Source organism: Meriones unguiculatus, chromosome 9 (assembly GCF_030254825.1).
Source record: "Meriones unguiculatus strain TT.TT164.6M chromosome 9, Bangor_MerUng_6.1, whole genome shotgun sequence".
Classification (NCBI taxonomy): Eukaryota; Metazoa; Chordata; class Mammalia; order Rodentia; family Muridae; genus Meriones; species Meriones unguiculatus.
In genome coordinates, this window is record NC_083357.1 from 46,846,323 (window position 1) to 46,873,636 (window position 27,314).

General features: G+C 45.5%; 1 protein-coding gene across 3 annotated transcripts in view; it reads left to right on the forward strand.

The window, feature by feature from the left end:
• Nucleotides 1-361: 361 nt before the first annotated feature.
• Atp8a2 (ATPase phospholipid transporting 8A2) overlaps nucleotides 362-27,314 on the forward strand; it is a 512,095-nt gene continuing 485,142 nt past the window's right edge. The window contains exon 1 of one of the 3 annotated variants that reach the window (XM_060391096.1): nucleotides 362-380. Coding sequence is in view for 1 of the 3 variants with exons in the window: in XM_060391093.1 (XP_060247076.1) it covers nucleotides 987-1,062 (76 nt within the window). In the remaining 2 variants the exon portion in view is untranslated. Of the gene's footprint in view, nucleotides 381-639; nucleotides 659-743; nucleotides 1,063-27,314 lie in introns of those variants that run through there. The other 2 variants (XM_060391095.1, XM_060391093.1) reach the window with 2 other exon arrangements.

Sequence of the window (27,314 nt, forward strand, 5' to 3'; positions counted from 1 at the left end):
CGAGTTGTGTGGAACCAATGGCCTTCTTAACTTCTATAGTTCATTTCTCTGTAGTCCCCCTAGGTCAGAGACTCCTTCGCTTTACGTAAGAGAAAAGGTAATGATCGCTTCTGCAAGTGTAGGAGCAGAATCAGGTTGGCTGGTTTCTTTTTTCTTTTTTTGCTTTTAGTCTAGAGTCAAGATTTCATCAGACACAGTAAAGATTTAGCTGGCTTCTTCACTACTCCCCCCCCCACCCCCCCCCCCCCACCCCCATGGAACTGTGTTCAGAAGGGCTCAGTTTAAACATTAAGTGAAGGGAGAAGACAAACAAAAGCAGGCAGAGTGATCTTGGGCCAGCCATCCCTTACCTCTCAATGGATTTGTTTGCAATGTAGAAGGTGCGTGTGTCGTGGGCGTGGGTGTGTGTGGTAGGTGCCCCTTACAGCTTTCTGGAGGTCTCCCGACTGTGACATGCTGTGGAGGACAGGAGCCGCAGACCCAGCACTTCCCTGAGTTTCAGGTCCCAGGCTGGAAATTCCTATTGCTGGAAGGACCCAAGCAGACCCCATCGGGTTGGATGCAAAAGGACAGAAGCTGCTAACGGAGGACCCTTCGCTGCTCAGCGCAAGGGACAGGCAGGGAGATAAGGAACTGGCTGAGCCCCAGAGCTGCCCAGGTGCGCCCATCCCCTCCCGGAGCCCGCACCCAGCCCTGCAGCTCTGCCCGCGCCTCCCGCGCCGCCTGCCAGGACTCGGACGGGTGGCGTAGCCTCGGGCGGGCCCCCGCCCCCGCGCTGCCGGGCCAGCGAGGCCGCCGCGGCGTTCCGGGCGCCGCCGCATTGACCGCTGCGGTGCGGGAGGCGCGGTCGGTGCAGCCTCGGGGCTGCGGGCGCTCGCTCAGCCCTCGGCCCGCTTGCCCATGGCCCTGGCCCTTTGGCCCTGGCGCTCTACCCCGCACGTAATCCCAGCCGCTGGCCTCCGGCAGCCCAGCCTGCCAGCCGCGCGATGCTGAATGGCCCAGGCCTGAGCCAGGCTTTTAAGATGTCGTTGCCGCGGAGGGCGAGGATCGGCGCGTCCGTGGGTGAGCAGGGAGAGGGGGCCGCCGGGGCGGGGGCGGTGCCCGCGGCTGGGAGACTGCTCCGCCCTTCGTCCTGTCCCCTCCCCCAGGCGCCTGGGGCTGCGGGATTCCGGACGCCACGCCCTGATGCCCCCTGGCCAGACAACCTTGCACCTGCCCGGCTGTAAGGCCTCCCACGAGGCCAAGGGGTCAAGGGGTCGGCGAGCGGACGGAGAGAGAAAACTCTGGCCCCTGGCACAATCGTGCATGCGAGAGTGCGTGTGCATGTGTCCGTGTGTGTTCGTGTGTGCGCGCGCCTGCGTGTATCCATGTGTGTTTGTATGTGTGGCGCGCACGCGAGTGTGCGTGTGTATGCGTGCACGCGCGCGGTTGCGGTTCTGTGCGCTCCTACGTGGCGATGCGGATGCTGGAAAGGACCAAACAGCACTTTTCTGCTCTGTTCCCAGTTGTGGTGGGCACAGTTTGGTCCCTGTAGGGAACTTCTTGCCTCCTTGGGCTGGCTGCTTACATCTCTGGAGTGTATTGTCTTATACAGAGACCTAAGGGGAGTCCCTGAGAGTGTTTCCCAAGCGCTCGGGTTCACACTCCGGACAGATTAGCCCGGGGTTCCATTGCATGGGGAAGCTGCAGCACTGATGCACTCATTCTCATATACACGCTGGCAGGGCCTGGGTGGGATTTTAAATCCAGTGTCTCCAACCCATCACCTTAGGTACCTTTGTGGTATAATCTGCTTAGGGACCATGACCAGGCACACCGGATGTTTTTTGGCTATGGCACATGATAGGTGACCTAGACAATTAGATAATGCAAAACTGGAGGAGGACCTCTAAAATGATGCCCTCCTGTCTGGCATTTCAGGACTCCTTGAAAGGAGTCTGGGCAGATCTTTGATGAAGAGGGTTCAAAGTGAGGGTTTGGAGCTGAGGTCCTTTGTCAAGTGTGTGGTTTTGTCTGTTTTGAGACAGTAGACATATAAAAATAAACGACCTTTACATTTCCACCATTGGGCAATGTGAGGGAGAAGAAAATCATTTTAACTAGTGTTTGTTAAGCTTGGACAGTGTCAGGACGCTGCCACATTCATTTTGAGCAGACTCCTTTCCTGAAGGGGTCACCAGACAAAACAAGACTACAAGGTGGGGAGTTCAAGGGGCCTTAGGGAACAGTCAGAGGGATAGCCTAGGTACCAACAGAATGAAGGAAGTGTGTGTTTTCCGAAATAGTGTCCAGGATGCAGGCTTTGTGAAGAAATACCCTCTGATGGGGAGAGTGCAGAACTCTGGTTCTTTTGGTGGGAAGGGAGAATGAGAGATTCAGCTTTGATCACATTGCACCTGGAATGCCCACTTGAGAGCCTAGTGGGGTGTTCAGTAGAGATTGGCTTATGAGCCTGAGTTCACAGGGGGAGGTATAAATTTCAGAGTGCTTCCCAGGACGCACAGGGCCTCCTCCTGAAGAGTCCTGCTCCAATGTCCTGTGGTTTTTAAGGTTCAGGTCTTGATTGTTTTGCTCAAGGCTGTACACTATCTCATTTTTCACTGGGTTCCAAAAATTATATAACTGATACCAGAGGCACCTAAAGGTGGTGTGAGCATTCCAGTATTTTCTTCAGGCAACAGAAAGGGATTGGAACAGGATGTGCAGAAGGCCAGGGAGTCAGGAATGCCGCCAAGAGCTCCAGAAAGAATCTGGGCATTGATGCTTGACTGTGCAGGTCACTGATGACCTTGAAAGAGCAGCTATTGTGTAACCAGAGGGAGAAGCATCTGCTAGTGGGGAGCAGGAGAGGATAGGAAGGCGGGTTGAAAACAGACTGTCCACGCACCCTTTTGCTGTGAATTTTGCCGAAAATGGAGGGAGAAGCAAATGGAGCGGTAGCTGGAAAAGGGGAATTCTGGGGAGGATGCATTGCTGAGGACTGCACAGTTCAAGTGTGTGATGGTGAGAACATCTCAGTCAGGGGCTTCTCCGTGGGCTGTGGTGTGAGCGACAGTGGGGAGCAGGGCTCAGAGCAGAGAGGGTTAGAGGAAAAGGTTTAGGAGTTTCTGAAGGTGAGAAGATAAAAATGTGGGACTTTGCAACATGGGTCTTTTTAAGAACACATAAATCGTGGATGGGAAAGAGGGAGGTTGGTGTGGAAACCTGGACACAGAATCTGAAAATCCCGTGCACTCCCATAAAATATTAGTGACGTGTGATTTTTCAAAGAAGCCCACGGCTTCTCATTCTGTGCAAAGTAGCAGGTCTGACAGCTCATAGCTCCTTTGAGATCAGGTGCCAAATACCCAGCTGTTCTGGGATCATTATTTTTGGCCACTGTACCTCGGGTTTCCATCTTACTCTGGGGTTCCTCTTGTACCATGGTCAGTTCTTCTCTTCTTCAGTGATCTCTTATTTACCAGATAATGGGAATCCAAAGACCAGTTGACTGTGACAGGCTGTAACATGAGTGCCTGGATATACACTGAACGCCTTCTGCATGCCAGACACTTGAGGGATCTGGAGATGGCGCACTGAGCAGGACAGGTATCCTTTGGATAGAGCCCAAGGTCTAGGGATGAGTGCAAAGCACACTGTGTCAGCGCTCTCAACCCATTTCCAGCCTGGAGTCTACATGTGCAGGCAGTGGACACAGGTAAACAGGAAGGTGAAGCAGGCATGTGTACACAGGTGCGCGGGCAGCAGGGAGTGAGGTCAGAAAGGGAGCTGCTTTCTGGGGACTTCAGCATCTATCTTCTCTAGAGGGAACAGCATCTTCCCTCTCACTGAATTTCTGAATTTGGCTTTGTAAAAGATTAGCAACAGGAGCAGGCAGGCAACAAGCACCATGCCTATGCCTTTGATAAGATTAAATACAGGACCTGGATGGCTACAAGTCCTACTGAAAATGCTCTTGCAGGTCTATTCCAATTTCTTTACCCAACCCTTCCATCTTCCCACCCTCTTCCAGCCGGTAAGGTGTTCTTTTTGGTTTTGATTTTTAAATGGGCTCCTCTGTGGACTTAGTTCTTTTGTCACATCTCCTGTAAGTCCCTGCCCCAAGTCTTAAAGAAGTGGGGGAGGACACTGAAGATCCCAGCAGCTCTGCTGTCAGAGTGTAAGAGCTGGAAACAGGCAATGAGGTGGTCTAATCCCTTCCCTTCACAGCAAACTATTGCAGAGCAGCCTGTTCATTTCTGGCAGAACCAACTAGTTCCCGAGGCCCACAGTACCAGCGCAATTCATCATCACGTCTGGTCTGAACAGGACAGGTTCATTTGCTCATTCCAGATGTTTTCCTCTTCCTTGGTAGGAAGTAAGGCAGGCTTGGGTCTCAGCTCCCTCGCTTGTATTTTCCACACTATTCAGTGCACTCCACACACATGCTTAATCCATTTCTGTCCTGGGTAATGGTGTACTTGATCTGAAGGTCTAGATTATGTTTGGAAGTTCTTGGAGACAGTGTGTGTCAGGAATAGAATACCGGACTGTAGGTTTAGAGAGAAATAGATTCAAAGTTTGATATTGTCATCTGATTCCTATGGGCTATTTCCTTATATTATAGTTGAGGATGTAAAGGAGTTTATCCTCCTCCCCCAAGAGCTTGGGTCAGTGGTGAGAGAGAGAGAGACTTGCAGAGCACAGCAGTGCATGCATTAATAATTACCAGATGCGTGTTCAAGTTAGCCAGTGTCATGAGTTTCTTAGGTTGGCCATCATAACCCAGGGAAGAGTCCTATACCTAGACCTTCATTCTATGCGATAGCAAAAGGGGCAACATTTTCTATGGCCACATAGAGGCATATGTAGGTGTACATGATGTAAAAATTTACACTCACCAGTCACCCTGATCCTACACTACCCTTTCTCTAGTGTCTGATGCTTGTCACTTTCCATACACTGTCCATTCTCTAGTGCTCAGCAGTTGTCATTTCCCTTCAAAAGGAGCCTTGGCTTTTGCCTGCAGGTGGCCACCGAGCCCCTAATTTGATGGCTTTACTTGTTTAATAATTGATTTCACTTTAACAATGGATGCCTTATCTTAAATCCTCATCTGATGGAGGTGCCAGCCACACAAATGGATTACATTAAAGTTATTCTCTTAGAGCCTTTGGGTGGTTTATGGGAGGATGTTCATACAATGCCTTTGCAGAAGAGTCCCTCTCCTGGATCTCTGGGGCTTTCACATCTGCTAAATATAATCTCCAGTCAATAGCCCACCGAGACGTTATTTACATCCTTTTAGGCCAGGAAAAGTGCTGGGGAGAATGTTAGCAACCACTAAGAAAGGCTAAAAATAAAAGTGAGCTCACATTCCTGTCCTGGCAGTTTCTCCATATCATTGTCAAGGGCAGATACAAAGCATAACCTGCCTTGTGGCACTGAGCAGCATCTAGGTGGGGACAGTTATGTCCATGTGCCTCCCAGGCATGTCTGTGAGAGTGCACTCGGACATGCCAAGCACTCCTGCCCCAGCTGTTTGGAAGGGAGAGGCACACAGATCATTTGAGCCCAGTTTGGCCAGTGTGGGCAATTAAGTGAGAGTGTGTGTCAACAACCAAAAATCAGATAAAGAACAGAAGTGTACACATGTGATACCGCCCATTGGCCGGCTGTGCAGTGGAGGGGACTTCTACCACCCTACATGTGTGTCTTATTTCTTCTGTGCCTGCACCCCTTGCCACGAAGGATTGTCCCTCACCTGCTAGTTAAAAAAGTAATGTCACATTTCATCCTGAAAGCGTGACCTAAAAATCTCCAGTCATTTTGATGCAGCGATTTTTCACATTTGGATGTAGTCCCCTGTTTTGAGTTATTACATGTCAGGTAATGAGCACACATTCATTTCAGACATTTCCCAGGGACATCTGGGCACACAGCTTTCCCCTCACCGCCAGAGACACCGCAGCAGCCAGAGGCAGAGGGGTGCTGGGATTACTGTACATGTGTCCAGAACATCCCTGAGCCCAAATGTGTGGACAACTGGGGCGGCAGATGACTCCCTGACGTGAGCTGCTTTGCCGTGCAGCACCTCATTGCAGATACCATGTTCCAGACAGTTGCCATTTTCAAATCTTGGCACCTTATGGCAAAGAGCAGTTTATTTGTATTCAAAGGACACACCGGTGTCTGCTGTGCTATTATCCAGTTAGTGAGGGATTAGGCTTTCTACCAGCGATTTTTAGGTTAGCTACAGAACAATCACCCCCATTTAAGACTCTTAATTTCCTTTTACTTCATCCTAATATATGGAACATGCATAACTTGATTTCTTTCTTTCTTTCTCCCTTTCTTTCTTTCTTTCTTTCTTTCTTTCTTTCTTTCTTTCTTTCTTTCTTTCTTTCGAGACAGGATTTCTCTGTGTAGCTCTGGCTCTCCTGGACTTATACTGTAGACCAGGCTGGGCTCGAAATCACAGAGATCTGCCTGCCTCTGCCTCCCGAGTGCTGGAATTATAGACATGCACCACAGCACCTGGCTGCTTATCTTGATTTTTTTTATTTTCATTTTTAAAATTTTTTTTCATATCTTGATTTTTTAAACTGTAGAATTTTTGCCTTAAACTCCACAGTAGTAGTTACTGTAACAAACAAGCTAAATGATAGTCCCTTCTTTAGAGTCCCAGGAGACCTGTCCAGCTGCTGAGTTTGAGCGGAACAGTTTGCTTAGCGTTTACGACATGGCCATTTGTGCTGCGCCCCGGCTTGTACTCCGCAGCCTCGAATTACCCTGCTGTTCTCTTCTGCTGGAACATAACCTTGGTTTATTTCCTTCGTGTTCGTTTTCCTCATTACTCTTTCTAGCTGCTTAGAAATACATTTCTTCAGCTCTGTTTAACTCTCCCATGGTTTCATTTTCTGTTCAGAGGACAGACTTTCTCAAAGGGAACATGTAAGTATGGGCAGGTCAGTGGGTAGGACCTTCCATTGAGAATAAGCTGGGCTAGATGTGAACACAGGGGACGAATGGAGACTGTAAATAAAGGGTTGAGTTAGGTCATGTCTTGGCAAATGCGTAATGGCAAACATTACCAGTTTGCTTTATCATTCATTTTGCTATGGCTGTTTGCCTTGGTGGTGGAACCAGTGGAGTGGGAGGGGTGAGGAGGAGCTTTTCATCCTCATGAGAAGTGGTTGTGCTGTTAGTTTCACCAGCATGATAAAATCTAGATGTATTCAGAATGGGGAACTTTAATTAATGAATTGCTAATACCGGTTGGCCCGTAAGCATGCCTGTGGGACATTTTCTTGATTAATGATTGATGTGCGAGAACCCAGCCCACTCTGGGCAGTGCCATCCCTGGGCTGTATAAGAAAGCTAGCTGAGGAGCTGGACCCATGGCTCAGCAGGTAAGAGCACTGGCTGCTTTACCAGAGGAACCAGGTTTGATTCCCAGCATCCACATGGCAGCTCACAGCAGTCTGATGACCATCCAGTTCTGATGACCTCCTCTGACATCCATAGGCACTGCATGATCTATTGCATAGATGTATGTGCAGCCAAAACACCCATACACACAAATAATAGCAATAATAAAAAGCAAGCCACAGCCATTTTTTTCCAGCTACTTTATTCTAAGGCCCATGCCTGGGTGGTACTTGTTGGTGTATCTTTTTCTTTGGGGGGGTACTTTATTTGGGTTCTTGTATCTACTGCCCTTATCAACCACATCCATTTCCAACACCAGGTAGGAGAGACAGAAGGTTAGTAGGAAGAGGGGATGTTGAGGTGTTTTTGTTGTGTTTTGTTTTGTTTTCTTCTTCCTGCTAATTAGGGTCATTGGGTTCCTTGGGGCAAGTCCAATCTTCATTGAAAGGATATTTCCAACTTTTTTTCATCAAACCGTAGCAACAGCAACCAGGAGAAGCAACTTTCTTCTTCAGAGTTTCCCCCTCTTTTCCTCTGGCACTCTGGCATTTATCCCCACTCAAAAGCTCTCAGAATTCCAAAGGTCATCTATCCTCAAGCTGGCAAAATCACGGCCCTGCTAGTGCGCGAGACAATCATAGTTAACAGCTGTGGACAATTTGAAGCAGTGCCATATCCCACACATGGGATTAGAACAAAAACAAATTAATGTAACATAACTGGGCTTTTAAAGAGACAATTATCACTCCAACCAGCAAGCAAGCAAGCAGCTGAGCAAGTCATAGAGAACAAGCTAGTTAAGCAACATTCCTCCATGGTTCCCACCTCTGCTCCTGTTTGAGTCCCTGCCCTGACTTCCTCCCATACTGGCTTGTGATTAGGATGCATAAATCAAACAACCCCTTTATCCCCATGATACTTTTGGTCAGTGTTTTTATAAGAGAAATGGAGAAGCAAATGAGGACAGTAGTATTTGTACCTCACTTGCTTAATATTGTCTTATTAAAAAAAAACACGTGGGAGGGCATCTGCGTGTGTATGTGCACTTGCTGTGACATACTGTGAAAGTTGAACAAATTGCAGAGGTTGGTTCTTGCTCTCTCTATCATGTGGGTGGTATTGAACTCAGGTCATCAGGCTTGTCAGCAAACACTTTTACCTGCTAAGCCATCTCACTGGCCTTATGCTTCATGGGTGTTCTGTTGTCTTTGGGAGAGCACAAGATGTCACGGATACGGTAACCAGTACTTTAGAGACCATTGTCATGGATGGTCAAAGATGACGGTGACTTTGGGATGTCTGCCAGCCAGTATGGGGCCACTAGCTACGTGGGGCTGACTGATGGTGAATCAGAACACAGCCATGCTGTACTATAACATACGCAGGTGCCCCACATCTTTAATCCCAGCACTCAGGAAGCAGAAGCAGATGGATCTCGGTGAGTTCCATCCGGCCTAGTCTACACAAACCATCTAGGGCTACCTAGTGAGACTATATATATATTTAGGAAAGTTATCGTTCATTCATTCATTTAATTATGCACTATTCACAACGTTCTCTGTTTACTCTGTGGTGAAATAACATTTGGTTTTACTAGGTTAAATAAAATGTACTTTGTTCTTTTGTAATTTCTCTCCCTTTTTTGAGACAGACTCACTGTGTGGCCCCAACTGGCCTAGAACTCTCTCTATAGACTATGCTGGCCTGGAACTCACAGACACCTCCAGAGTGCTGAGATTAAAGGCAAGCACCAACATGCCCAGCTTGTAATTTTACTTTCATTTAGTATGCCTACTAGAAATTTAAAAAAAATAATTAGTATACAAGGTATTAGATAATATGGCATTTTAAACCAAGTGTTAGAAAATTTTAAATATGTTCATAGCTTGTGTTATATTTTGTTGGACAATACCAGTACAGACCAGGTTCAAGCTTTATTTTTACTTATCCTTTGACAATTTTGTGCATGCCACATGAATCGTGTCCATTCCAATTCCCCCTCATCCTCTCATCCTCTCCCTGGATATCATCCCAACATTCTCCCTTCTATCTTCATGCCCCCCCCCTTTTGTAACCCACTGAGTCCAGTTAAGGATGCCTGTTGGAATGCTGACTGCTTTTGTTGGCTTGATATGGTGCAGGCCTTGTGCAGGCAGCCATAGCTGCAATGGGTTCATGAGTTCAAACATTTCTACTCCATTATTCTTGGAATTGTGTGCTCTGTAATGTGAAAAGATCCAAGTGGGAAACTGAGACCATGGGAGAGTGAGTTTCAGACACTTGCCTACGGTTTTCAACTTCTTCCCAGGGAAGACATCAGAGCTGATGCCCTTAAGATTCCTCCAGGATTCTTTCCGGGGCTATTTTGTCTTCTTACCTTGTATGAAACCCCCTTTGGGTACAATCTAGATTAATTCTGAAAATGAACTAGGCCATAGTACTGCGAAATTCTATTCTATTTCTTTGAACCCAGTCTCTGGTGAAATCAAACTGCTTCAGCCTTTGATTGTGGTGTGATGTCATCAGCCAACACTTGAGATCCTTGAAAATGATAAGCTATGAATTCAGGGAATAAGGGGCTGGTGACCTCATGTGGCACCAAGTTGGGGGAACAGCAGCGCATCCTCACTCCTCACTCACCGACCTTCAAGACCAGTGACTGTCATTAGTGTCGAGCTGGGTTTTCTTTTTAGATAAATAGGGGTTAAGCCACCCACCTGCTCTCCACGCACATCATCTGCTTTCTGTGTTACTTTCTCCACTAAGTGAAACAGAAAATTTCAGGAAGTAAATTCCAAGGGGGGCAGGGAGGGAGGGAATCCCTTGAGTAAATGGCGTTGGCTATGGTTTGGATGTGGTTTGAGTCTGTCCTCCAGAGCTTCTTGTGTTGGAAGCCTGGGTTTCAGTGTGGCAATATGGTGATGTGGGGCTTAGCGGGGCACTTTAAATCATCCAGGGTGTGTGCCCTCAGAGGAGATTGAGGTCATTCTTGAGTGACCTCTCACTTGGTTAGCCTGGAAGGTTGCCATAAAACAACAGCCTTAGGGTAGGAAGGTTTTATTCAGATTACAATTCCAGGTTACAGCCTGGTCATTGTGGGGAAGTCAAGACAGAAACCTGGAGCAGCGAGTCGCATGATATGCACAGTAGAGAGCTGAGAGAGGCCAAATGTGGAAATGCATAGTAGTCATCTCTCCATTGCTAAGGGTGCCACAGGCCAGTTGAGCTAGAAAATTTCTCGAGACTCTTCTCAAGTGAAACTAGCTTGTGTGGAGTTGACAATGACCACTAACCACACACACACACACACACACACACACACACACATGCACGCACGCACACACACACACACACGAATGCATGCAGTTATACACCCACATATACCCCCCTAACAGACCCACAGACAGACAGACACACATACACACATGCACACATAGACAGAGATACACGGCACACACAGACTTTTGTTCCTATCAGTGGAAGTTTTTAGTATGTATCTTCTTTCTGGTCCATAGTAACGCCTCAACAAAAAGAAGACATTTTGCTGTGCTTTACTCCCTGCCTCTTTTTGACTCCCCTTTTCTCCTGTCAAGGTCACCTGCACTGATTCCAGGAAGGACTGAAGTTTTTATTTGACAGTTCCCTGCCCCCCTTCTTTTGGCAGTGTTTCCCCGTGTGGTGTTCTTCCTGTATACAGGTCCCTGGGATTCTGAGAGTGTGTGAGTGGTAAGTGGTCTGCTTCTGGTTTTAGTTTGTTGTTGTTTTTCTTTCAAGAAAGGATCTTATGTGACCCTGTGCTCACTGTAAACTCATTATATAGCCAAGGATAACCTCGATCTTGTGACTTTTCCTGTCTCCACATCCTGAATCCTGGAGTTACAGAGCTGAGACAGTTTATGAAGTTCGGAGCATGGGACATGCTAGGCTTCTTTGCGTCTAGAAAATGCTTATGGAATCTATGACAAGTGGCTGATAATAACCCCCCCCCAACTGAGTTTTTGAATAACTAAGCAAGATAACATCTAGTAACATTTACCATCACCCAAGACTTAGTGTTGTTTATCATTGTAAAATCAATTATTGAAGCAATATTGATACTAATATGGTGTTGTAACATTCTAGAATAACATGCTAGGGGCACAGGGACTGAACCCCTTCACCTCACTGCATCTGTATTTCTGTTCTTCTTGCCTCTCTGGGACTTTTGAACTCTGCATGGAATCAACCTCTTGGGAACACTCCAGTCATCACCACAGCATTACAGAGCAGTTAAGATGTGGGAGAATCCACCCCTTTCTGAGGAATAGAACCTTTTCTACATGCTGATGGTGTCTTGTTAGAATCAGTGTTCAAGCTGAATCTTTTTAACCAGCCTCCATGACATACCCGCTGTGATGGTTGTGGGAGCAGGCTGAGTTGGTTTCCATTCACGCAGACACTTTAGTAAACCTGCTCTTGGCTGTGTTCTGGAATCCAACCATTCCTATCTTCTACTCACTAAAGATGGAAGACAGGACCACCAACAATGCAATGGTCTCACCTCCCCCCTTTTAATTTCCACATAGCACATATTACTGACTGAACTTCTGTCTTCCTGCCTAGTCCTGTAAACACAGGATTAGATTCTTTCTCAAGTCAAAGGGATGTTGATGTTCTTAACCCTTGAAAGCAAAGCAAAGAGGATCATTCTGTGCTTGGGACCAAGGGCACTACTGAAATCAGAGAAAGTGTTGATGAGGAGGTTCTGCCTAGAAAGCAGTTGAGTATTTTCAGGGCAGTGTAACCGTCATGAGCCTCAAATGATGTGCATTAGTAAGACTCAAAATAGCACAAATACATTTGAGCTGCAGGGTGGAATTGGATGTATGCTTTTCACATCCGAATGCCTTTCCTCTCTTGTTTATATACATTCACCTCTATTAATGCTTGCTTCTGTTTTTCTTGGAGACTCTGGGGTGGCTAAGTTTACATCCTGATGGTTTGTAGGTTCTAGGTGGGCTGCTTGTGGTGTTTCCTTAGCAGAGCCCGTGTTCAGTGGCAGTTGGCATCATTCCTGGGGCAACCACTGCCTCATAGGCCTTTCTGGTCTCTAAAAGGGGTGTCAGTAACAGACCCATTAACCAGCTCATCTCAAGGCCTCAGTCATGAGTGTGCTACATCAGAAACATAGATGGACACATTTGTGTCTTTCCACAATGTCAGAATTTATTGAATAATAATGGCTTCACCAGCCATCCTTATAATGGCTTTACAAGCTATCCTTGATACCAACACAGCCAAGATACTCAAATGTATTTGTGCTATTTTTCCCCCATCTTAACTGCTAGGATTAACTGTTGGAACACATTACAGGGTAAATCTGTCTATATATATCATCTGCCAATTATCTGTCATCTGTCTGTCTTTTTGTCTATATTACAGAGTGGCTACAAAGGGTTAAAGAGGCTATAGCCAGACACTAAGGAGCTTCAAGGAGCCTGACTAGAGGCAGCAGAAGGCTGATGGGACTGCCTCCAAGGCCTGTAAAGGACTAAGATGAGAAACTGCTACCAGTCTGTTGGAAGCAAGAGACAAGCCAGAGCCAGGGTTGAGTTGATCCCAGGTGTCAAATCTAGTTGCAGAAATGAAGTATGGGCCTGTAGAGCCTGGAAAGGTGAAAGGAGGAACTATGTCCTGATGGTGACCAGACATAATGACAGAATTCAGCTCATCCATGTCAACAATGGAGACCAAACTGAGTCAAAGCCCTGAAAGAGCCAGTCAGGAGTTCTCTGTCTGTTGGCATCTTGACACACACACACCAAGTAGTCAAAATGACAAATCAGTAGGAGCGGTAGCCATGGATCCATGAGAAGAAGGGGTCCAGGTAAAAGCACTGTACCCTTTCCTCAATCTGATGGGTTGGGTAGTGTCCAAGCCTGGTTTTGCTGATATGGCTTTACTACCTCCCTACACTGATGCGGCCCCAGTTTACTCAGATAAATTTGCAGGCTGGGACTCTTTACTTTTAGAAGTAAGATACTAGCTTGTACCATGTGGGTACCAGACAGATGCTGCTGGTGACTGGAAGAGTCATCCTCTCTCTGGGTTTGGACTCAAAATGGAGTCAGTGCTGCTTGTAACATGTAGTCTCTTAGGGGAAGGCACAGTCTACCTGATATGGTAGCTGATACAGTCGGCCAGCCTGATACTGCCCCCAAATAGAGAACTGCAGAAAAAAACCAAAGCATCCTTCTTTAAACCCTTCCATTCTTCTCAAACCTACATGGTCATCTTCGTTAATTTTAAGAGCTCTTGTAAGTATTTAAACTTAGGTTTAAAAATAGGTGTTTTTATCCTCAACCTTTAAATATGTTTCATATGTTGCTCACAACCTTTTTTGTTTATTAATTGTCATTCAGCTTTCTACTACTGCAGCAGAATGAGACAAGCAGCTATAAGGAGAAGGGTTTAGTGAGCACAGTTCTGAAAAATGCAGCTGTGGTCAGCTGGGTCCTTTGTAAAGGGGAACAGCCAAGCAAACATGGTCCTTGCGGGCAGGAAGAAGAGAGATCCCGCTTTCCTCACCAAGAATATGTCTCTAATGGCCAGAATACTTCCCACCACTTTCAAGCGGTACCCTCCTGGGGACCAAATCTTAACACATGGGCCATTTGGGGACACTCGTGGTTTTTATGGGTGAAGCCATAGCACTGCTTTCATGGCCCACATGGTTTTGTTGGGCTTGTATTATTTTTCTTATTTAGTGAAGGAAGGTGGGGGGGGGAGAGGAGGTAGGAGGAGAAGGAGGAGAAGGAAAACAGAGAGAGGGGAATTAAAAAAGAGGACAGGAAGTTGGAAGACTGCCCACCTCTGGAGGGAGAGTCTAGGGTATGGCAGTTTGTGCCAAGAGCAGGTGTTTGGCCTGAACTGGGTAGAAGGGCAGTGGGTCTGCAAAAGTGCTTTAAATGTTTTCTCTGGCTGTTTGAAGGAACTTTGGTTTGCCAAGAAGGCTAAGAAAAATCCAGTAAACTAATAAGGAGATTTCAGACAGAGCTGTGATGTGCAAGGGTCATTCCGCAGCCACGCGGGCGGGGGGGGGGGTGAGGGGGAAAGGGAATCAATGACTCAAGACAAGCTGCCTGCTCACCCTCTGGGAGATCAATAAAGGCACACCTCATAAAATGATGTGACAGTGCACACAATTATGTTGATAAGAGTGGCAGTTAGTGAGACCTGAGGACACAGGGTTAAAGTCTCTGCTGTCCTTCTCTAAATTGAAGATAAGCAGGAAAAAGCCGAACCCTGGCTTACTTATGTATTTACTTGTTCTAAGCCACTGCTTTGGTTAGCACACAGAGGAAATAGGTTTCACTGTTTCCACACATGAATAGCATTATACTCTGCCCTGCCCCCTTCGTTGCCTTCCCACGTCCCCTTTGCTGGCCCCCTTCCTCCCTCAACTCCTCCCCGCTTCTGCTTTCATATCACATGCATTCCATTATTCCCTTATCCCCAACTTCTTCCTTACTTCTTACACTCTCCCTTCTTTCATGGCGCACACACACACACATGCACGCACACCTGCTCGCACTCGAGAATCTAGGTTCCTCATTATCTTTTAAGTCTGGCTTATTTTGCTTAGCACAATGATAATCCAGTTCCATCAATTTCCCCTTACATGTCGTGATTTCATTTCTCTTTTCAACTGAATAGAATTTCATTATGTGAATGTCCCACATTTTTAAAAATCCCTTCATCTGCTGATGAACATGTAGGCTGGTTGTACTTCCCAGTTGTTCAAAATAAACACAGATACGCAAACATCTGTGTATGTGTTGAGTCAGAGTCCTCTGACAGGAGAGTATGTATGAGCGTATGGTTGCAGTTTTAGTTTTTTCCAACTATCTATTGGTCACTTGGATTTCTTTCTTTGAACACTATCTATTCAATTCATCAGCTCAATTTATTGGTTGGATAATTTCCTTTTTTCAGATTTAATTTTGAAATTTGTTATGTGGTTGTTTATAACCTCCCTCACCCCCCCCCACATTCACTGTCTGTTTAGCTGGCAGAAGAGTCTCTCCAGTGAAGAGCGCCTCTTCGCTCTGCTCATGGCTTCCTTCACTCTTTCACTTCATGCAATTCCACTTGTAAAGGCCAACATTTTAGGTGCAAAGCAAATATAAGTAGAAATTGTTAGACTTTATGAGCTTAAAGCAGAAACATGGTTTTATTAATATGAAAAAATTATTTTTCTCATATGTTTCGCCTTAAAATATTAAATCTAGACTTAAATATTCATTAGCTGAATAGGAAAATGGATGGAGGATAAGATATCAGCTCAGACAACCTCAGTATTCCCCTTGAGGCAGGCCCCAATGCCCCAGACTCTCCTCTGTAAGGTGAGAGACAAATCAGCTAGCGGGTGTGTGGGCGAGAAATGTGGATGGTGGACTTGGATGGCCCAAGCTGCTTCAGGAAGCCTTGCCTTTGGTGACAGCTAGAGAAGTGCACTTGTAACCCTGCTTATCGCGTTCAGCTTTGCAAAGAAGTACCGAAAACTGTCTTTATCTAGTGAGTTCTTACTCTAGTCTGCAAAGATTTATTAAACATTTTTCATGTCTAATGTGTCAAGCAGCGGCTGGAGTGGATAAAGGATGTAAGATTTGCATTGTTCCTGTTTCCAATGAATATGCCTCATGGCCTGAGAGATAAGACCTGTGCATAAAGAGAAAGGAATGATAGAAAATAAATGCTTTTCCAAGATAACCCATGGAAGTTTCCACAAAGTATAATTAATTGCTGAGGACTTAACAATGATGCATGAACACCTAAAGCAGAGACTGAGAATGGCATGTGTCTTTAGCATTTAATAAAAAATTATTTAGAAACATTATTCTGTGTGTGTGCGTGTACACACACACTCATGCACACACACATGTTTGAGATGTGTGTATCAATATGGAATACTCCATATCCCCTGAGCTTCTCCCTTGTCCTCCTGGAAACAGTTTCCTTCGCATCGCCCACACATCTGATAGCTTTCCTTTAGTGCTCCCTTTTCAGAACGTCATTCTAATGGCATAGGCAGTCTGTTGCTTTCTCAACAGCATCTCACTGGCTAGCTTCTTGTGGAGCTTGATGTGACTACCATGCTGGGCTTGAACTCTGTCAGTCCTGCCTCTGCCTCCTGAGAGCTGGAGCTATAGGCATGGGTCACTCAACACTTCCGTTGTCTGGCTGCTGTCCCTCACCGCACCTCTTTAACGTCCCTCCATGTGGTAGCATATGTTGATTTCAATGTATTGACGAGTACTCTTCTATCCTGTACCATGAGCTTTCTTGGACAGAAGAGGTGGTGGTGATGGTGATGGGGCAGTTTTTAGGGAATAGGGGATAACTTCCTTCACTTTGCCAAGGCTCACTGACATGAACTGATGACAGACTGAAACAAGAACATAGCAATTTATTAATGTAAATTAACTTATGTTATGGCATGGGTAGGATATGACATGACCCCTAAAACTCATGTTCATGGCTTTGTCACCAACGCAGTGTTGGACATAATTGGATCATGCTTGCTCTGATTAAATTAATGGTTTAATTCATTAATGGGTTTATAGTATAATAGCATTTTTTGGTAGGTGGTAGAAGGTAGGAAGTGAGGTGTCACTTGAAGAAGTCACTAAAAGTCTATTGCTGAAGGACGTGCTTTGTGCTTGAGGTGAGCAGCTGTTCTCCACTCATCATCCATGAAGCATCTGCCCACCTGTCAGAGACAGGAAATCAGAGACAAGCTGAGGGACGCCAGAGAGAACGTCAAGGCGCTCTGTTAGTCACCACAGCGTTTTCTGGGCCCCAATAGTGGTATGAGGCAGAGTGGACTGTGATACTGAGACACATCTTGACTGAGAGAACCACTGCGTCAGAGAGAAGGACTCCAGGATGCGCAGCTCTGCCTCATTATGCCTCCATTCTCAGCCTTGCTCTGTCATTTCTCTCCGCCCTAAGCACTTTTAAATCTGTCCATTCTTTGCCTGTTTATCTGCCTATTCTTCCATTATCTATTTCTTTATTTTGCTCATTTTATTTGTTCATCATTTAGCACTCTTTGCTGAAGGCTTCTGTTGTGCCAGGTACTGGGCTGTGGTTAGGTCATAATCTCTGTCCCTGGGAAATTCTTAAGTGTCCAGTAGAAGAGACAGCACAAAAGTTAAGGGAACAACACCTGTGACCAGATCTAGTAACAAATGCTCTGCATCGTTGTTCCCTTTTCATGTGTGTCCTTGAGGGACAGAAAGTCTTGGCCTTCAGTTTCATGCCTTGAATATTTTTAGGAGTTCAACCAGTGGAAACAATAGCTGGAATTGAAGCCATGTATAAATTTGTCCTGGGAAAGTAATCTGTTGAGGTTCCTGCCCTTGCAGGATGGCAGTCAGAGGACATTCTGAAGAATCCTTATCCCATGGGGACCCTTACTCAGGCTGCCTTGAGTGAATTTTAGGTCAGAGGAATGTTGCGTTGTCCTCATCAAGTATCTGTAGCTAAGAAAATGGTTTGAGATGTCAGTGGACAGCAATCTATCATTATGTACAATTACAGGTACATGGCTTAAAAGTAAGACTATCAAATGCACGTGCTCCACATTGTCCCCAGGGGTGCTCACTGGGGCTGAGTCCTGTGGTGGGGAGCACCATGTCAGGTCCCTGCCTGGACAGCAGAGATGCTCACAGATGCCCTTGCACACTCAGCAGGGCTGGGGACTGCAGTGAAAGAAGCTGAACCTTTACCCATCCACACATGTCCATCTCATCCCAAAGGCCCAGTGGTGGTGCCTGCTTCCCTGGTGATCCAGATGGGTAACTTTTCTTTCTCTAGGTCACTGTGACACTTTATACCATGCTGGAGGTTATGGTTACTTTTTAGAAAAATCTCAAAAGATTAAACTTGACATCTTTCACTGCCACGAGGGAAGAATTCGAGATGCATTTCATCTTGTACTTTCCTGAGCTGGAATAGATACTCCGTAGTCAAGTTATTGACCATTTAACTCCAGGCCTTGGGTTAGGTCTAAGTCTCAGCACCAAGTGGATGGAGGTAGAATTTCCAGATACTGGCAGTGGAATCTTGGGGAAACATCTCAAAACTCAGTCAACCAACCAATAAAATGAGAACATGTTCTCCGGATCATTGAGAGACACTAGACAGTCTGCAAGTTGCCTGACTTTTGAGAGTTTTTCCATAAATACTGTTTTTATTGTTTGTTGAGTAATTGAATGAATAGTCAGTATAACTATCATCACCTTAAAATCCATCTTAAAGAAACAGGTTGCAGGGTCTGGGAGAGTAACAGTTTCCTAACACTTGGGGACTTGGGTTCCATCCCTAACACAGCCAAATGGAAACTAACTTCAGAAGTTTTGATGTTCAATTTCTATGGTCTCAGTCTACCTTATGGTCCACAAGAGGGTGGGGCTTGTGGTTAGGGTGATTAGCACCCAGGATGACCAATCACAGACTGATGGGGAACTGTGGCTAGTCCAAGGGGATGAAATCTCAACCGAGTCATGTGGAGAAGTTGGACTAAGTAAAGCAGGTATCAACAAAGGTGTTGCATTTGGAGAGTTCATAAGCCATGCACTTACCTGCTTTGTGAATTTCTCAGTATCTGTGTGTCATTCCTTAAGCAAAACAAAAGTTACTGTTTTGTAGCAATGATGTAGCAAACAGAAAACCAAGACAAAGGACAAGTCTAAATCTGACTAGAACATAGCACTTTAGCTCTAAATCTAAACTGAGTCTTCTAATCAGAGCAGGCAGAGGAAGGGAAGATGGATGCTGATCAGGCTACGAAGTATCTTGGGTACAGGCTGCTCAGGCTGTGAGCCCTGTTGAACATGCTGTCCTAACAAGTGTCTGTTTGATGGAAGGATCTTTTCAAGCGGAGGCAGTTAAGAAAGAGCCGACACAAAAGAAAAGATAGCTGCTTTGTCCTTATTAACTAAAAGGAGGACATGAATCCCATTTGTGACGGTGTCTCCAATGGACTCTAAGCACCCTAGAGCACCAAGAGACCCACCTGATGATAAATCTTCCTGAGCAAGCCTTGTCTTCTAGTGCCGTCCCTGAATGTTTTCCTTCCTACAGTTTACTGACCCTTGAAAACCCTTCTTTATCTTCTTTATCTCATTGAAACCTCCCAGTTGTCATTCATTGTTAAGATGTTCTGTGTGTCGCCCTTACTTCTGGTTCTTGGTTTCAGCCTCTCGGATCATGGGCTAATTTGTTTTGACCACAGGTAGCCTGGATTTCAACCATGCAGTTTCTCTTGGATGCATGCTTTTCTTCATATTCCCTGCCTTTACTGCTTTTTTGTTTGCTTGTTTTGTTTTGTTTTTCAAGACTGTTTTTTTTTTTTTCTGTGTAGCCCTTGCTGTCCTGGAACTCAATCAGTAGACCAGGCTAGCTTTGAATGCAGAGATTTGCCCACCTCTGCCTTCTGAGTGTTGGGATTAATGGAGTGCACTATCACACCCAGAGCTGCCTTCACTCTTATTAACTGAATCTTGGGGCTGATATTTTGGTGTTGTTTAACTCTCTCTGTGGGTGGAAACTTGCTCTTCCTGTGTGTGTATTTGCTGTCTTGTCTGCTGCCAGACAGACAAGCAAAAGGCAGACCCACCATGAGCGAGGGCAATCCCCTGGGTACTCAAGGCATCCCAGTGCTATCCTACCTGGTTCTAACCCATTGGCACCAGTGTGCTGAGGCAATGCAGCTTTATCACTCACGAGCAGCTGGGACAGTAGAAACCTGGGACCAGGGTGAGCCTGTTCCCAAGCCTCAGGAAGGTTGCCCATGGTAGAAAAAGAGTCCTGTTTGTACAGCCCCGCCCCCTGCATTTCGTTTTATGCCAGGTTTTACAATGAGGGCCCGCTGAAGGACTGATTAGGCATTGGGTGATGGTTCTAGGAAGGCTGTCAGAGCCTCACCTCTGGTCGGTATCCTGATCACTTACACAGAGCCCCAAAGAGCCAGCCTATTAAAACACATGCTTAAAATCCAGCGATGCTCAGGCCCCTTGTTACCTCGTGTCATGCTGCCAGTGAACAAGGAGTGTGACTTCCCAGATGGGCACAGGGACAGGGGTTCTCTGCTGCTCATCCGCCATGACTCAGCTCATGCTCACCACAGGACCGGCAACTTGTAGTGTCCTACTTCTTGGAACTTATTCTTCTTTATCAGAAATCACCCCCCTTTATGACCTCTTTAAAAATTCCCATTTTATAAGCCCACTATTACAATTCCATTTTTACAGCCAGGGTAACTACGACAGGCTACCAGATACTGAAGAATAACTGATGTAAAGGTTGCCTCACTATTTTGCTCCTGCACAATTAAACACTGTTGACTGAGTGCTCTGTGAGTCCCAGAGATACATATTTGAGCAAGTTTTGCCCCATGTCCTTGAGGAAGTTGGGAGGGGAGGAAGACACAGTCTCTCCATATGGATAACAGAGCTGGAGATTAATGGCAGCGGTTAATGGCAGTTGTTGCTCGTGCAGAGGACCTGGGCTCAGTCCTGGCACACACATGGTGGCTCACAACCACCTTCCAGTTCCAGAGGATCCATCGACCTCTTTTGATTTCCATGGGCCATGCAGGTGAAACATACAAAATAAACACATACAATAAGATAAACACATACAATAAGATAAACACATAAACACATGAAATAAACACATAAAATAAGATAAATGTAAAATAAGATAAAGCTGAAAAACATCTTTTTAATAAAAGCTTAAAAAGCTGTGGATAAGGTTGACAGGTGACAGAAAAGAGAGTGTCTGTTTTGCTGGGGTGGAGGTGACAGAGAATGAGAAAAAGTGATTCTGTAGGTCACAAAGCATCCTTAGCAGCAGCTATCACTCTGAAAACATAGGAACAGAGGTCATAATCTCTAGCTTTTACAGACACATGTGCAATTCTCTCTGGTCTTTATCTCTGGCTGGAAAGGTTGATCCGGGAGGGGGTTAGGGGGGCAGCCGTCACCCACACATGTCTGTCTGCAGACCGGCTGAAGCAGAATTCCACAACTGCAGACAGGAACTGAGTAGCTAACCTACATGGATGACCAGCTTCCTGGGGCTCTCATACACTGACAGGCAAAGGACTGCTGGGTGCAGGCTAGTTCTCAACTGAAGCATGCAGTGTCGCCTGCAGTCTTGTGGTGTGGTCATGGCCGGGCCCCACCTCCAGGGGCTCTCGCTTAAATGGCCTAGAGGCTGGAGACCCAGAACTGTATTTCTAGCAGTTCTGGGACTGTACTCTGGAAACTACTCTTGTCTAAGATTGTAGTTTCCAGGCCCTCTGGCGGAACACAGTGTTCTGTGTAAGGTACAGCCAGATAAACCGAAGCTGCCTTTGCTTCCTCAAATCTTAAGAGAGCACTTATGTCTGGAAGGAACTTTCCTTTTGATGCTTTCTTATCCAGAGGGATCTGCCCACCACCGGCCCTTTCTTGCTGACTCAGGACCACCATAATGAGCATCCATTATGATTCTTTTCAGAAATGCACATAGGGTCATATTCAAGCTATTTGATCCCAAAGAATCTGAGACCATGCCTGCCAGGGCAGACTGCTGTCATAACAGAGCAGAGCAGTGGAGCCAGGGAGGGGTGGTGTGTTCTGTGGTTCTTTGGGAAGTACTAGTCTCGTGTCCTTACCAAGAGGCTGATGCTGGGGAAGGAGCTGAGAAGGTTGGGCGTAGGAAAGAGCTGAAGACAATGGCTATTTACAGAGATATTTCTGTATTTCCACAACAGTAAGTCTGTACTATCCATTAGCTTACTGATACTATAACAAAATACCTAAGGTAATCCAGTTGTAAAGAGGAAAGGCTCCTGTCGCCACGTGGCTTTGGGAGCTTCAGTTCGTGGCCGACTGGTGTGGGCTGGGGCAAAGTGGCACGTTTTGTTGGGAGTGTGGTAGAACGACGCTACTTAGGGTGACTAGGAAGTTGCCAGTGTCTCACAGATCCCTCAAGGCGACAGAACCTCCCAGCAACCTAACATCTCCCACCAGACACAGTTTCTTAGAAGTTCTGTCACCTCCCAATACCACCAGGCTGGAGACCAAGTCACAGATAGGTGAACCTGTAGGGGACATTTTAGATCCAAGCTATAGTGTGACTGTGGGTGTAAAGCATCAGTGCGCATTAGCTTGGTGATGTCCTATCGAATGACAGGTTTGGGTTTCCTGTTTTTTCTTTCTTGCCGTCAAGTCCTCATTCACTGTTACCTTTTACTTATTCACTGAGCAACTGTCAGGCACACTAGGTTCATACTGTTTGGTGTATTCGCCAGCGAAGACTACTTGGACATGGGTTTAAGAAAGTCTGGTGACTATACTGGATGTTCGGGATCCCAGTGTAGCTCTGAGCTTTTCTTGGGGGTGAGCTCTTAAACACACACACACACACACACACACACACACACACACACACACACACCAAAAACCAAAAACCCAAACCAAACCAAAACATGTTCTGGGTTGACATACTTCAGTTAACAAAAACAGTTAGACAGAAGTGGAACTAACCGAGGGCTAAGGAAGCCAAAAAGCAAAGTTTAGTACATTTAGAGACTTTCCCAGTATTATTGACGTTGATGATTAGGTTTCTGTTTAAGTTTGGACAGGTAGTGCTATGCGAGTTTTACATTCTGAATGGTTCTTCCATCATGGCATCAGTTATGCCAGGTTGGGGACCCTGTTAAAATGCCCAGGTTAATCAGGCAGGGGTGAGTGTGCTGCTTAGCTGGGAGGTGATGTGTGGCTTCCCTGAGACTTAGAATTCTCTTGGTGTGGTTTGGATAAGGACAGTCCCAGAGTCTCATATTTGAATGCTTGGTTCTCAGTTGGTGGACAGTTTAGGAGCACAGGAGAAAGTGTGTTGCTGGGGGTGGGCTTGGAGGTCACAAAAGCCTACCGCCAGGCCTATCTTGACTTCTGCCTCCAGCATGTGGATAAGATGTAAGCTCTCAGCTAGTGCTCCAGTGCCGTGCTTGCCTGCTGCTGTGCTCCCTGCCGGGATGGTCCTAAGCCAACCCTCTGAAACTGTAAGCAAGCCCTCAACTAAATGTCCACTTTTATAAGTTGCCTTGGTCATGGTGTTTCTTCACAGCAATAGAATAGTAGTTAAGATACTATTTGCACCTTTGAACCATTGCAGGACTAGCTTTTAAAAAGTCTTTTTTCAAACCCTGTTACAAAATAGCAAATGTTTATATTTTCAAGTTACACATTTAATCAGACAAAAGGGCCAGTGGCCATATTCCTAATAAATGCTGTTACAGAATGTGGGTAAGGAAGCTCTTAGCTCTTGCTTCCTTTATATGGCAAAAGCTTTTTCCTCCTTCTCTTTGAAAATAAACATTTTGTCATACTATTTTCCTGCTTTGAGCTGTGCTTAAAGAGGAATTTAGGCTAAATCATGAGTGACACAGATAAGGCTTGTGTCAGGAAGGAGAAAAGTAGCAACCGTACACATGAGATCTCTAGTTGGAAATGGTCTTCATGGCGGTAGGCTGGCTGTGTGGCACAGGGCTTGTGTCCTTTTATGTAGGTCTTTCAGAACCTGAATGTCTTCTAGTACTATAGAAATGAAGATACCATTTTACAATTTTATTCTTATTTTCCCCTTCCTAAAATAACATGGCCACTGTTGGAATACTTAAAACATAGTATTCAATTACATTTCCTGAGTGATCCTAGACAGTGAGATTATTGTGTTCTTACCCTGATAACTGTAAAGATATAGTTAGTCAAGTCCTAAAAACCACTCTGCTGGTTTGCCTTGGCATTGGCTTCGGATTAGCACCAAATCAAGTAGACAGCTGGCTTATTGGTTCAGTCCTTTATTTGCCTGAGTCAGGCTGGGTGCTAACTAAAATGACCCTTGTGGATACGTGGTGTATCCGAATTTAATGTTAAGGTTTATATATAAATGTGAGAATGTGTCTGTGCATGGCATGCACAAGGTCCTAAGTTCAAGTTTCATCACTGGAAAGAAAGAAAGAAAGGGGTGAAGGAAGAAGGGAGGGAGAAAGAAGAGTAGGTAGGTTCCATTGGTGACAGTCAACCACCAATGTAATAAGGGCAAGACTCTCAGAAGGTCACTTGGTTCTGTCATGGGTGTGGGGACCCGTGTTTCTCTCAGTCTCTTTAGCATATTATAACACAGCACTACGGAATAGAAATTTGTTTCTCACAGTTTTGGAAGTTAGCAAGTCCAAGGTCAAGGTGCCCATTGAGTCCTTGTCTGGTGATGTGTTGGTGTCTGATTCCAAGATAGAGTCTTGCAGCATCATCTTGTGGTGGAAGAGAGAAGTGAGCATGACATTCTCACCGGGTGGAAGAGATGGGGTGCTAACTCCATCTATGAGGCAAGACCTCTCATGACCTATTCACCTCCCAATGAAGTTGTATTAAGGGAGAAGCTTCAGCAAGGATTGGGAAGAGATGCAGAGACTCACAGCATAGCACCCAACTCTGTTCTTCTGACGTATGAGCACTCAGCAGTCTTGGAAGCAGAGTAAGCCATTGCAGGGCACTGGATCTGCAGGGGCCCTGATCTCGGGCTGCCAGCCTCTGGTATTAAGAGATTTAAGTTTGTGTTGTTTAGAAATGTCCCAGGTTGTGGTGTTTGTCATCACAGCAGAACTTTGGCAATGGTTCTCTGTACTTTAAGCTTCCAGAACCTCCAAACGGGGACTTTCTGGGGAACAGTTCTTGCTGTACAGCCCAGCCCAACTTGGTTAGTTACACTGCGTTGAAAGAGCCTTGTGAACTGTGGCTGTGAGAGCACAGAAATGAGCTGTGAGGAGGAAAGTAGAAGTTCCCTGCCAGAGAATTCAGGAGGAGCTGTGTGGTCTGGCTCTAGCACTGCCAGAAACTCACTGGCCCACTTTACAGAAGTTCTCTATCAGATTAGGGTTCTCTTCTGTGCAGTGGCAACCATATTCCTCCCCCTGGAATCCAATGAGAACACTTGTTCTGCAAGTATCTTTTTTCCTTATTTGTATTTGACTTTAACAGGATGTTACTTATTGCTTACCTTCCTCTGGCGTTTAGCTGCATCTGAGGCCTACCCGTAAGAATGGTTTGTTTCCCCTGTGAGATTCCCTTGGAGAAAACTATACTTTTTCATTTGCTGGGGCCATGTGTCCACTTCCAGTCTGAGCTCTAGGACCCCTTCTGTTGCAGACCCATAGAGGTCCTGTGCATGTTACCACAGTCTCTGTGGATTCATATGTGTGCCTGCCCTTTTGTGTCTTGACGGCTTTATTTTTCCTGGTGTCCTTTATCCCCTCTGGCTCTTACACAAGGTTCACTGAGTCCTGACGCGAGGGATTTGATGGAGACATCTCTTTTAGGGCTGAGTGTTCCCAGTTTTCTCACTCTCAGCATATTGTTTGTCTGTGGGTTTATATTTGTTCCCATCTGCTGCAGAAGAAAACTTCTATGATGATGGCTGAGCAAGACACTGATCTTGAGTGAGTATAGCAGAATGTTATTAGGAGACATTTCATTGCTATGTCTCTTTAACAGGATGGTAGTATTTAGTTTTCCCCTAGGTCCCTGGGCTATCTAGTCTCAGGTTCATGGACACCCAAGTAGCTTTGGCTATGGGCTCCATCTCATGGAGTGGGCCTTAACTCAAAATCAGATATTGGTTGGTTCCTCCCACAGCTTTGTGCCACTAGTGCACCAGGGTATCTTGCCGGCATGTCACCAATGTGATATCCAGTTGCGGCTCTGTGTCTCTTGTCATTTGGCAAGTTCATTTGGATCCCCTTCATATATGTATATGTATATGTTATACGAAGCTTCTACTGTATTAGATTTCCATATGACCCCTCAAATGGGCCTTCGTTTTAGCTGTCCTCCCCATATTCAATTCCATTCCATTGATCAATGTGTCTGGTTTGGTGCTGTTTTTATTACCATAGCTTTGCCAGTACAGTTGGAGATGGGGATGGTGATATCTCTAGCACTTCTTTTATCCTACTCAGGAGTTTTTTTTAAATATTCTGTTTGTGTGTGTATGTGTCGTATGAAGCTGAAAATTGTCCTTTCAAATCCTGTGAAGAACTGTATTAGAATTGAGATGGAATTGCATGAATCTATTGTTTGTTTGGGGTAGGATGCCCATTTTTACTATGTTAATCCTAACAATTCATGAGCACGGGAGACCTTCCCATCTTCTGATATCTTTTTCAGTTTCTTTCTTCAATGTGTTAAGGTTTTTACCACATAAGTCTTTCACTGACTTTGTGAGAGTTACCCCAAGGTATTTTATATTTTTTGAGGCTATTGTGAAAAGTACTGTTACTCTGATTTTTTTCTGAGTCTGTCATTTGCAGTTTTGTGTGTTAAGTTTGTGTCCTAAGTTGCTGAAAGCGAACTTTAGGTGTTTCCTGGTGGAAATTTTAGAATCTCTTATGTATATTAACTATTTCATGTCCAAATAAAGATACTTTGATTTCTTCCTTTCCAGTTTGTATCCCTTGATCTCATTCAGTTGTCTTATTGCTCCAGCTAAGACATTGAATAGGTGTGGAGATAGTGGACAGCCTCCTTGTCTTGTTCCTAATTTGAGTGGGAATGCTTTGAGTTTTTGTGTAAATTGCCTTTATTAGGTTGAGGTGTATCTGTTGTATCCCTAGTCTCTCTAGGACTTTTATCATGATGGGGTGTTGGATTTTTGTCAAAGACCTTTTCTGCATCTAATTAGATAGATGATCATGTGGTTTTTGTCTTTTAGTTTGTTTATATGATGGATTACATTTTCAATTAATGAATGTTCCACCATCCTTGCCTGTCTGGGATGAAGTCTACTTGACCATGGTGGATGATTTTTTT